Source organism: Pteronotus mesoamericanus, unplaced genomic scaffold (assembly GCF_021234165.1).
Source record: "Pteronotus mesoamericanus isolate MK-2021 breed Mesoamerican mustached bat unplaced genomic scaffold, CSHL_Meso_final scaffold_651, whole genome shotgun sequence".
Classification (NCBI taxonomy): Eukaryota; Metazoa; Chordata; class Mammalia; order Chiroptera; family Mormoopidae; genus Pteronotus; species Pteronotus mesoamericanus.
This window is the reverse complement of record NW_026555325.1, coordinates 24,109,850-24,123,175: the sequence shown is the minus strand read 5'-3', so window position 1 is coordinate 24,123,175 and position 13,326 is coordinate 24,109,850. Positions and strand designations below refer to the sequence as shown.

Genomic DNA, 13,326 nt, shown 5'->3' with positions numbered 1-13,326 from the left:
ATATTTGAGGAATAGCAAGGAAGCCAATTCCTTAGGGAGAAGTGAGCTAGAGAGAGAGTAACAGGAAATGAGGTTTGAGGGGTAAGGGAGAAGAGCCAGAAAGACATCCTTAGATTATTATAAGAACTTTGACTTTCATTATGAATAGGATGGGAGGCCATTAGGGGGTCTTGAGCAGAAGAATGATTGTTCTAGCTGTAAGGTTGAGGACAGAATAAACAGTGCAAGGGCAAAGATGTAAGAGTCTATTGCAATAGTAGAGTAATAATAGGGATAGGCCAGGTAATATGAGTGAAGGCCAGGTGATAACAGTTCAGAAACTGAGAAGTAGTAGCATTCTACTATAGTAAGTAATAGCATTCTGGAAATGTTGCAAAACTAGAGCCAGGAAGAATTACCGATGAATTGGATTTGGGTGTAATAGAAATAGAGTCAAGGGTGCCTTCGTGGTTGTACCATAAGGCCAGTGAATATGTCTTCAATTTCTACCACTTTATCTTCAGTATACAGTAGACAATACATATATCTTTATCAAAATAATAACATGAAATATGCACTAGTATTATCATTCTTAGTTTGAAGATGAGAAAATTGAAGCAGAGAGAGTTGAAGTTAACTTGCTCAAGCTCATACAACTAGAAAGTGGCCCCATTTTTCCTTTCTTCTTTTCCTCCTTTCTTCCTCCCTCCTTCCTTTCTTTGTCCTCCTTTCCTTTCTCTTCCTTTTAAAAGATAGGAGATTTACAACATCTTTGTAAGGTAATAAAAATGATATAGTAGGGAGGGAGAAACTGATAATGTGAGAGCCAGAGTGGATAGTTATGAAGCAAATTTCTCCTCACTGCAGTGGATGGGAAGAAGCAAGGATCCAGAAAAGGAGACCAAAAAGAAGCATCAGTGAATTTGGAAAAAACAAATGTGCAAAGAGCAAATGTGTTTGTTTGTTTTGTTCCTTCAAGCCTGCTTTTACTATTTTTGGGCCTTTGTTCCACATAGTGCTTAGAATAAGCTTATCAAGCTCCTTGATAAATCCTCTTGTGATTCTGACTGGAATTGCATTGATTTCTCTCTCACCACCACTGTTTGACTAGATTATTGCAATGGACTCTTAGGTGGTTTCTCTGCTTTTGCTCTTGTTTCTCCGCAAGGGCTGAACCCAGGAGTTCTCATGGTACTGTTGACCCTTTTAAAATATAGGATATATCATACCATTTCTCTACTCAAAACCTGCCATTCGTATCCCAACTCAAAATCCTTAATCACCTACAAAAGCCCTACACAGGCTGGCCGGTTAACTCTCTGACCTCATTGCCTGCTGTTCTCACCCTCTCTGCCTTCTGTCCCACCATGTTCTCCTTCTTGCTATTCCACAGATATATTGCTGGCACGCTCCAGTCTCAAAGCATTTGCTCTTGTTTATCTTTTTGCTTGGAAAGCTCTTCCCTCAGATATCTAACTAGTTTGCTCTTCTTCTTCCCTTAGTTCTCTACTGAAACGTCTTCTCAGTGAGGCCTTCCCTGACTGCCTGATTTTTACTTGTGACACTCCCCCTCCCACGCCGTCTCCCTTCCCTGATTTTGCTGGAATTTTGCTGCCACAAACCAAGGAACACTGTGAGCCACCAGAAGCTAGAGAGACAAGGAAAGGTTCTCCTCTAAAGTTTTCAGAGAATGCGGGCCTCCTAATACCTTGACTTTAGACTTCTGCCCCTCCCTCTGCCCCAAAATATGAGAAAACACATTACTCTTGTTTTAATCACCTAGTTTGTGTTTTTCTTATGGCAGCTATAAGAAAAGAATACACTCAATAAGCTGTTTTTTCTTTTATGAAACTGATGAAAAAAATGTGTTTCTTCTGGCTTTTTGTTTCCTACATGCAAATATCAACAGACTGATACAAAACCATAAAACATACTTTGAACAGATATAATAGAATAATTTCTATCAAACACAAGATCAAATTTTCAGATTTCATAAAGCTATGAAAAATGGCATACAATATTAATTTGCTCTTTTTACAGATTTTAAAGTATCCAAAACAATGAGTTCAGTAAATACATCATTAAATTTAGATGAAATTCTAAATTTGTATAATCCCATTTGTTATTTACTACTAAATTTTGAATTTATGCCCCTTCTGTGATCTTTTGCATCTGTTCCTCTTTAATAAGAAGAATAAAACAATAAAAACAGGTCTCAGTAAGGTGTTGAGGAATACAAGAAACCAGTTATATAATACTACAATTTATGTTCTCTGTTATTGCTCTTACACTTTTGAGATATACGATTCTTTAAGAAGCTGATGAAAGCTTGTTTCAGTTCAAAAAATCTACATAAGTCTTCTAATTAGGAATTTTATGTGCTATATCAGAGGGATCCCAGGCCCCTTGAAATCCATCTATAGTTTTCTAATGGTTCAAACACTCCCAGGTTAAGAACAACTACATAAGGCCATTGTAAAGAGAGTTCATAGATTTTGTATCATTGTTGTCATTTATACTATTCAGATAAACTGCCATTGTTTTTTTTTGAGATCTTAAAATTATTTTGCCCACTCCCTGTGGTTGCATGCAACTGTGAACATACTAAAAGCCAATGAGCTTTTTCTTCAAATGGGTAGCTTATGTGCTAGGCAACTTTTATTTCAATAAAGTTGTTAAAAATTTTTTTCAAGTCCTGACTAGGGTAGCTCATTTGGTGGGTGTGTAAGGTGAAAGGTCAGTTTTGGTTCAGGTAGTCTGGGGTGCTGCAATGCAACTGATCAATGTTTCTCTTTTCAGTTGTTCCTCTTCCCCTCTAAAAATAAATAAATAAATCTTAAAAAAGTGTTTGTTTTTAGTTACTTTGCCCAAAAAAAGATTTGCAATGATAATACTACTTCCTCTGAAAACACATACAAGGGGGATATTAATTTATTCTAAATGTCACTAAATAACACATTTTTTAGGCTATGAGGTTTTAAAGCATTATATTCATGTGTGTGAATTTATTACACCTTTTAAACAAATTTTTCTAAAGGAAATTTCATAGTGAAAACATAGAAGAAGGGGGATTCAATACAGAGAAATCTAATTCACAGTAAATTGTCACAAATACAGGAGCCCCAAAAGTTAGGTGTGTGTAGTGGGCAAAATGTCCCCAATGAACTTGAATAAATACCTCATCTGTCATTAGGGTTGCAATTGATCTGCCAATCTCATGGTACTGTTGACCCTTTCCCAGGGGTCCCAGAAGAATGAACAAAAATCTGTAATTAAGAAAAAAATAAAACAAATGTTTCATGGTAAAAATTATTTTAGTAGTACAGAATCACTCATCTCAAAGGAATTACTGCAGATGGGGATTTCTATGTAAGATACTTTGATATTCTTTCACAGCTTTATTATTTTGAAATATTCCATAATGCTTGACTCTTATGCTCTTAAGCAATGGGAATCTGTGGTTATTTTGATCTCAGTGTTTCCCTCATTTCGATACTGGTAGAACCTACACAGTTGTTAGTGAAAATTGTAAGGATTCTATAATTCTTAGAGTAAGGTGATAAAAGTAAGATCTGATTAAAACTTTCTGAATTGTAAAAAAGAGAATTCACTAATAAGTAAATTGTAGAACTAGGTAGAAGAAGGGGAAGTAATATAGTTGTATGAACAAAGAAAAAACATATGATCAAAAACAATAGGTGCATGTAAAATGTACATAAATAGAAAAAAAATTGTCAGGAATCAAATACCAGTTGGGCAGGAAAAAGAAGGGGGAGTTAATGATCTATTCATTCCAATCCTGGCGGAATTAAAATACCAGCTGCACTGTGATATTCCATCTAAATAGGTTGAAAGTCTGGCAAACTCATCTTCACAACTGGAGTTTTTGACGAAATCAATACATGCTCTAAATTTGCCGGATTGGTAGTGGTCCTGTCTCTGAAAAGGTCAGTGCTGCAGGGAAATTGTGAAAAATTTAAAATGCCCTATGTTCTGCAATATAACTCTACAGTATTAATTTTTTAAATGGTTTATGCTCTGAAGTATGAAGACAAATGGCTTTGTAAGGTATACAAAAATAGGTACTATGATTCTACACTTCATTTACTAATAAACTAGTGATTATACAGGTTTTTACATGAAGCATATATTACACAGTCCTATAGGGTCTGACAGTAAGTTTTTGTGTCAGTTGAAAACAAATCCAAGTCAATTTCTACTACATAGAAATGTCCACTGTACAGGAATAGTTTCATGTGGTGACAGATGCTTGATCAACTATAATGCTTTTAAAGAAACTCCTAACCTATGTATATGCATCTATCTCAGGTTTTCATTCCAGGGGCTATTTATAAAGTCCTAAAAGATTACTTTCTGACATTCTTATTATGTGTTGCTGTGATAGTCATGGAGTGCCCTTTTGTTTTCCTAAGAAAGAATAATTAGAACCTCAAATGGCTTTATTTATTCTACTTAATATTTGTCTAACTAACCTTCTATTTTTCACTGTTCCTAACTAGTCTTTTTTAATCTCTCCCTATACAGTGGCTCTACCATGCCCCTAATTTTTCCTCCATTGTTCTCTATACGTATTTTGTTATGTCAGTATGAAATGAGGTCACCTAAACCTTGACAGTTTTCAAAGTAAGGGTGCATAACCCCATTATGGCTTTACTCCTGGGAATTTTTCTTTTCTCTTCTTTGAAATACAGGGAACCATGATGGTCATAAACAGCCATCATTTACTCAGAGCTCATCAGACACCATCCTAAATGGTGGAATAAGAACACACTCTTGGAAGGCTAAAAAGAAATTTCAAAGTACTAAGATTATGCCTCTACAATTGGTAAAATTGACATCTTAAATCTTAATCCCAAATTCCCAGAAACTCTGGATAGGTTACACAATAGGTGTGTAGGAAAATTAGCCTTAATCATACAGTCAGATGCCACTCTAATGTACTCAGTTCATGCTTACTCTTTTAAAATAAAAGTTGGCATGTGTCAGAAGTCTCAGTACCCCTCCAAAAGGATGGGCTTCTTTCTGTAACCTGAATGGTAACCAGGTTCCTTCCTTAAACCAGATTCAGGAATAGGGACTCAAACACTGAATCCCATTTCAGTGACCTGAGCTCTTACACAGTAAGGCCTCTCCTAACTAAACTATTCCATATTTTGGAGGATGTCTTATCCATAATCAAAGCACAGAGTAATATGATCTGCTGTGTTTTGAGTTAAGGCCAAAGGTTCATAGAGAAAACATTCTGAAAACCCAGATGCCACAGCACCTGAACTTTACGTCATCTTAATGTGGCTGAGGCATTTGATGTTTGGGACGAGGAGGCATACTGACAGCACCTGCAACAGAGCAGCAAACGGGCACCAGTCATGTGAAAGATGAGGCCCCAGAGAGAGATGTTTTGCTATGAAAAGAAGATCAGAGTGAAAGGCTGTCTTTATAGAGAAATCACACTGGATGGAGGGAGAAGGGGAAAAAACAACATTTCCTGCTGAATTGCTAGGAACCTAATGTACTGAAGTTAATTATTTTTTTCTGTACATTTTTGCTTGTGGACAGTCTTATAGCTATAAAATAGACATAAATTATAAACAATTATAATTCAGTTTATACTATCCCTAAGTTGTCAGTTTTATGCATAGTTCAATGAGAAACAAGTTTAGATAATCAAACTAAACTTGTGCTTTTGATTTGGATTCAGACATATTACCATGATGCTACTACCAATGAGTCTTCAGACTCTATGATATGCATGCAAGGTATCCTGTACCTCAGACTGAAATATACAGTACATAAGATACAGTGGGACTAAACTAATGTTGCTACGTATATATACTTAGAAGGCCTACTCATTCAAGCATAAACCAAGGCTTGAAAACTGTGATTGTTTTGAGTTTGACTACACTCATATATAGGATCTTGTCTAGCCTACGGTCAAATGCAATCTTTGAGAAAAGCCTAACACTTGATTACTTTTTGCCAAAATTATAAGAAAGGATTATTTGGTGATATAGACCAGAGTATTAAGAGATGGGGAGCATGGCTGAAAGAAAATATAGAAGTTTGAGAGGGAAGAGTAAAGGAAAGAATAATTTTTAAAGAATTTTTCTGCCTCCTCCACAATTAAGAAGACAAAACAGTTTTTTTAATTAGTTTCTAGAAAAAAAGTCCCAGAGTAAATATATTTAACTCCTTATTTCTTTTTTCACATTTAAAAAAAATGGTTTAAGAAAAATGCAAAAGAGGCTCTTATACTTTTTACCTGGTTGGGATTGGGACTTCAGCCAGTCCTTGAAGCAATACAGCTGGAGACAACCTGACAAACGCAACTACAGTTCTATCCAAAAACTCCAGTTCCCCGACTAAGATGTTTGAAGCCTCAGCACCTGGAGGAATCTTTTTCATAAAATGCAGATCAACCTGCAAGCATCACAAAGTAAGAAAAGATAAATCAAAATTGGAAAAATTTGCTAAATTTTATCCTAGCACAGTGTTTCACATATGGTAATCCAGCAACATAATTTAAATAAATATAGTATAAATAATTTTTTAAAGCAGTTAAACATGTCTTTTGCCCTTTAAAAATATCTTTATTTCTTTACCTGTGCATTTTCCTAACTTGAGATCAAGAAGCTGAATACTCTACTTTCCCTATTCAATATCTGTAAAGGAAACTTCTTCAGTATCAGTAATCTTGAAATTTTCAGGAAAAAGAGCAAGAGCTCAATTAAGTTAATATGCTTTAATCATAATATAATTAGCATTTTCCAATAGATTTAAATATTTTATATTACATTACCTAAATTTTGTGCACAATACATTTTAATTAATACTCAAAATATGCCTATTCAAAAGAAATATAAACATGTTTGTCCTTACAGTGTTAATTATGACTTTAGTCTTTATCTTTATTCCATATTCTTCACATTCTATACTTAGCCTGATCATTCTTCAATTTTAATTTCCCACCAGAGAATTTAGATATAGCAAAGTAAACAAGAATGAAAGTATTAACATTTGGTGTGGCTAAAGAGCCGCAGTTGAATTTCTTGATATGAGATGTCTGTGATTGAAATGAATGCACACAAAACAAAAGTGATCATTAACAAGAAAAAATGCTTAGAGTAAAGAGTGAAGTCTGAAAAATGAATGTCAATGTTTTAAGAGTAAATATTCCTTTTTTTACACAGGGCCTCAATGCAAACCAAGCAGTGACTTGACAGTCAATTTTACATGGCCTATTTCTTGTTTATAATTCATTTGAGTTGCTTTTTATGGAAATTACTTTGTAGGAAGAATAAGATTTTTATCTGCTCTAGTAATTGGTTTTATGCTCTTGTGTTAATGAAACAGGGGCCAAAGATCAAAGTGGGAGTAGCCTGGAGAGAGTAGGAAAAGAGCTGTGGCAAACATAGGTGAGGCAAAGATTTCTTTTTCTTTTTTAGGCCAGAGAGCTTGTTTGCAAGTTTAATAATATGAGAACAATTTTTCAAGAAGTATAAATGAAAATAATTAAAAGTTTTAAGAGTCCCTTAGAAAGTCCATAGCTAGACTTTAAGTGACTACATTAAATATGTTGTTTTCTAAAATCAAGACCTCAGCACAACTATGTTGAAGGTTTATAACTACTTAATTTATCTGTAAAACAAAGGTGTCACAAACCATAAAACCCATTGTGTGAAGTATACATATTACCCTAAGGAATAAATATAAAAATAATCTATAGTATTCCACTAAAAATGTCAAAGAACCAATGTTCTATTTTAAAGGAAGAAAATGATAAGCAAAACTGCCTATAAAAATTATGACAAATATTTTAAAATTCCAAAGTTTTTCATCTATAAATATTTTTCCAAATACACGTTTGTAAACTCATAAAGCATATACATTGGGATATTATGTGGTAAATATTTTCCTTTTATAAAATCTAACCTTTTAATTTAAAGACACAAGAGTATTTATTTACCTTAATAGAAGGTTAAATTTTATAGAAATTATTATCATATTTTTATATTTCTTTTTCTAGTTAGGAAATATGCATACATTGAAAATATTTTTAATTTTAATTATAATATTCACTATAAAGTGTAAATTCTCAAGAAGGGAATAAAAGATTACCTACGCATTATTAGCCCTGTGATAAAAACATAATAAATCTCCCTAAGTCTTTCAGAGCCTAAAAGAGTAAAGAATTAAGTCCCCCCCACCCTCCGCCAGTGGAAATAACAATTATACAATGTTAATGTGCTGGAACAAAATTAAAAATAAAAAATAGCTTTTTAAGAAAATCTATTAACTGATAAAAAAATTGGTCATATTGATAATACCTTTCATGACTTCAATGAGAAGTCTAAATTCCAACAGAAAAACTTTCTATAAACTCATCTGTTGCTCAAAAAATGCCATAGTCTTAAGTACTGAAGTCTGTGCCTTAAACAGGTAGCGATTATACAAGATGTAATTTAATTAAATCAAGAAGTATATAGTATGCTAAAATAGTTTAATTTTATAAAAGGAAATATATGGTCTTTAAACATGATTTTATTTCTGCATTATATAATTCATAATATGTTAATTGATATACATAACTTAAAAAAAGAATTAAATATACAGCATTTTATTTCAGGATTAACAAATTTATCTTTTTATTTTTAAAGTAATATAGTTAAATAATATATATCTGGAATAGCCATTATATTACACTCATTCTATCATATCATTCTTGAAGCAGTTAAATACTTGGGAGAGTAATAGGTTATATAATATATTATTTAATTATATTATTATATTGCAACTATATATTATATTATTCCTGGAGCAGCCCTATATTTTTATATTTGTGTTAGTATATAATTCATAAAAATCCTTATTTGACAATATAACTACCTTTTAATATAACAAAAGGTCACATTTAAGAACAATTTAACCTGTAATAAAATTACAAGTACCTAAAAGACCGCTGAGGAAGGAACTAGGTTGAATGCATCCCTAAGACAATCCTCAAGTAGACTAAAGCACTTAGAATGAACATAAATCCTGAAATTTTCTCCTCTAAATAGGACCTTAAAGAAATCAAGGCATACTCTATGGATCTGGATTTACACCCCTGTTCCTGGGTTCTCCAGGCCTTTCCGCTAAGAAGAGAAAGATGTTTCATTCTGGGCATTTGGTGCTTAAGCTGTGGGTGAGAAACAGTTATATCTCTAGGGAACAAGGTTAAACAGAAGATTATGGTAGAAACCGGGAGTGTCTGGACAAGCTACACACTGAGATGTGAAGGAAAAACAGATGGGGCTTCAGGGGAAGAGTTTAAGTCTTAAGCCCATTACGGAAAGTACAAGAAAATTAACAGGGATTCTGTGGGGAGAAATGGTGCTGTGACATTAACAAGCCAGTGATATTGAGCAGCTCTATTAAATCTCTCTGGGATTCAGCATTCTTACCTTCTAAATGAGATCTCTAAATTTTCCGGGAGTTCAGGGATTTAATAATAAAACTCTTTATGCTACGTTTCACATACTAAAGATAGATGCAAAAGAAAGTTCTTTCTACATAGAAAATAATGTGAAGTTTTCTTGGGATCATTTGAAATAAAAGAAATACCACCAACATTTGAGAAATACTAAATTAGCCACCTCTGCCTGCTAGTTTGAAAAATGAAGACATAGAGTGTTTTGAAACATCTGCTTTTGAAAAATGTTACAGAAAGTAACAGCCTTACAACTGAGATTATATTAAAAAACATTCCTTAAATTAGGAAGTTTGATGGGCCTATCCATTGAAAGGGTTAAAAAATGTAGACTGAAAGTAGGTAGACTACAGGATCAAGTCACTTGAAATGAATGAAGATTTTTTTACCCTTTACATCTCAAAATTCTACTGGGGTTTAGAAACTACATTAAAAAAAACTGAAAATACTTAAATGGACAAAGTGACCTGGAGACTAAATGAGCTGTGACAAATTTACTACCAAACTGAAATCATTAGGCTAAAAAACCTTATCTCATGTACCTGCAAAATTTGGCACTAAATTTTGTTTCCATAATGATAGATCAATCATGTTTGTACCTTCCAAACCCTACTACTCTGCCCTTTTAGGTTATAAAGTAACTAGTGTTACTTGGTCGTTCAAAAGCATCCCAGAACTAAAAGCTTAAATTATTTTGAATCTTACAGAACTCATTCAATAATACATCCCAAATACTGTACAAAGCACTAGAGATCCAGTGGAGACCAAAACATTAGATTCTGGTCCAGTTTGTTTTTGATATTATTTCCACTAATATTAATAGTAATAATAATAGCCACTTTGTACGGAATGCCTGCTATTTACCCAGAACTCTGCCAGGCACTCTGTATATTTCATTTGATTTTTACAACATAGCTATATATATAGTAGTATTATTATTATTTTACAAATGAGAGAACTTAAGTTCAGAGAACTTCTTTAAGATCAGATAGTTTATAAATGTAAGAGTTAGGATTCCAGATCTCATGCCCTTTCTCAAAAGCCATGTTCTTTCCAATGTGCCATGCTGTGGATGAGAGACTGAGGAATATAGATGGTTGGCACTGAGTGAAGGGCTCTAGAAATTTAACTTACCTATTAAAAAATGAAATGGACAAGTAATTGGAAATGTGATAGGAAGAAAGGGTATTAAAGGAAAGAAAATCTGTTTTTCACTCTTCTGTACTCTAATTGTTTTAGGGAATCTAAAGATATGACTACTGCCTCCGAATGGCAAACTTTATTTTCTTTCAAATGTGACGGTGCATTTTTGAGGCTGCCAAAGACAGATCAGACAACTAAAAGCAAAATTGTACGGAGATAGAAAATCCAGTGTGAAAGGGTTATATCCTCAAAATAAGGTTAAATGGTAATTTAGTTGAAAGGATTTATTATCATTGTTGTTGAGAATATTAAATGTGCCCATGTTGTACTGTTAATGCCTACATAAATAAATAAGTAATTTCTTATGTCATTGCTTTTAAAATATTGTTTCAAATGAAGAATATCAGAAATTAAATGTATGGCAGTTTACAACAATTTTATTCCAACTTAGAGATGAATGAAGATGTAATGCTTTAAAAAGATATTTTTGGGAACAGCAAATGGATTACATTTGAACTGGCTTAATGTTTGAATCACATGCCTCCATACAGTGAAATGAGCTTTGATCCATCACAGAAACATAGCCCGAGTATGCCCTCACCTCTCTCTCTTGCTGCTGTGGAGGTCCTTTTTCTTGCCTTTGTTTCATCCCACATGGACTAGTATGCCCCTTTTGTTGGCCTCCCAGTCCCTGCGCGCATAATTAACAGACTTAAGCTGGTACACCGTGCTCCTAGAGACTCCACCAGGCACCAGAAGGAGAACATGCACATGACTAGACCTAGACCACTTAGGCTTTGGCAGAGGGATTCTGAAACAGCAAGGAGGAGCTGCTTGCTTTTATACTTTTCAGAAGCTTGAGGCAGTCAACTTCCTCTACTGCTGCCTCCTGTTACTGCCTCTTCCTACTGTCATGATCATTGCCAGTGCTAAGGGCTTTATGGGGAAAAACACTCTTGATTACTAACACCCAGACAAAGAAAATTGTTGACCCTCTTTATTTGGGGTCAGAATTAAAACTCCTCTTTCCTGTTTAAGTGTTAGTTTGCCATAGCCTACAAGTACACATATAAAATTTCTGAAATTTGCTAACCAAAATGACATTATTTTCAGAGTCATTATTGTCTTAGGATAATTTAAGTGATTTCATTTGAATTGGCTCTAGTTAAATATATCACTTAATAGCCAGTCTTTATTATGTTTTTATTAGAAACGTTGCTCAGTTCCACTAGGTTCTAACGTTCTCTTACACTATTAATTCTTTTCTCTGATTTGTGACAATGAAAACTTTACATGATTTGCTTTTCCATAGAGGAAAAAATAATTCTGAAAAGATCAGAAAAATTTTAAACAATAAGCTTCTGTTAAATTCTCTGTGAAGTCCAGTTATTCTTTTTACTGGAAGAAATGTATTATACCAAGTGGCTCAAACTTAAAGACTATGCATAAAACTTACACATTTGGTTTTGTGAACAAGTCAAATATTACATATGAACTTAAATGCTAACATTATAACAATATCTAGCTTTGGCTAAGTAACAAAAAATGTGCCTGCAAAAAATTGTGTCAACACCTCTTAAAATGCATAGTTGTTTCTAGTAATAATTCTGCAGCTTACTTAAATGAGGGAGAGAAAAGCTTACCTTGCTAAAGTCAACAGTGCTGTTTTCTCTGCTCACATCGTTTTTATTTTCAACAGAGGCTGGAGCAGACTGTGGAGAAACAATCTGACCTGCTAAAAGAGATCGTTATTATAGAATACAAACAATTACTTACATAATTTTAGACATATTGAGTGAAATATGAATTAAACTAAATCATATAGGTTTCTTAATGAGTTTATGAGGTAAGCATGAAGGGTAAATATAATTAGATCTCTACCAATAAAAATATTCTTATTTATAAGTTACAGATAGAAACAGGAGAATTCAGTCCAGAAAAGGTAAACAAATTCTCAGATTAAAACTCTATATCAAGGAGTTATTTCTTATGAAGAAAAATTACCTACAAAAATATTTAAAACTAATTATCGTTTTTGAAACATCATTGATTTTTACACTTCATCCAATACTGATGATATATATTTTTTAAAAAGACAAGATAGATATCTGTTATAATTTAATCTCAGACCAAAGAATTTAAAATGCATAGTTTCTTAAAAGCGTGAATGTTTATCCGAAAAGCACACAGCATATTTATAGCTTCTCTTGCATCTGAAAAAAAACAAACTAATGAGAAAAAATTCTGTGACAATAACTTTTAGAGATTTGTATATGAAAGTTTCAGCTGGAAATACCTTTACCTCACACAGTATGAACCCTGTAAATATGATTTTATGCTTGTCACTATTTGATTGCATAAACATACAAATACTGGTCTGCAGAGAAAAGATCAATAAACTTGAATTGTAATAATTTGCCATTAACACTAACCAGCAACTTAATTATTTCGTTGTCTTTCCCCAATTATAGGGTAGATTATGATATTAACTGGGCAGTAGAGCTGGGAAGGTGACAATGGCTAGCAAAGGATAATTAAATTTCATTATTCACTAATTATGAAACATTTTTTAATTGCAACTTATCCATAAGCTCTCCATGTTTAGCAATGAAATGATAAAAATTAATTAGGTTTGCATAATTTCACATGTATCTTTCTTCTTCCTTAAACTCTCCCCATCTTTTTGTTGTGAAACAAGTGATGATGACTCAGCTGTA

General features: G+C 33.3%; 1 protein-coding gene across 4 annotated transcripts in view; it reads right to left on the bottom strand.

The window, feature by feature from the left end:
• Positions 1–13,326, bottom strand: part of SLC4A10 (solute carrier family 4 member 10) — a 277,734-nt gene that overhangs the window by 77,307 nt on the left and 187,101 nt on the right. For 3 of the 4 annotated variants that reach the window (XM_054562648.1, XM_054562649.1, XM_054562647.1), the window contains exons 7-10: positions 12,253–12,344; positions 11,211–11,300; positions 6,260–6,417; positions 3,158–3,245 (exon numbers count right to left, since the gene is read on the bottom strand). In XM_054562648.1, the coding sequence (XP_054418623.1) occupies positions 3,158–3,245; positions 6,260–6,417; positions 11,211–11,300; positions 12,253–12,344 (428 nt within the window). The remainder of the gene's footprint in view (positions 1–3,157; positions 3,246–6,259; positions 6,418–11,210; positions 11,301–12,252; positions 12,345–13,326) is intronic. The other variant, XM_054562651.1, reaches the window with a different exon arrangement.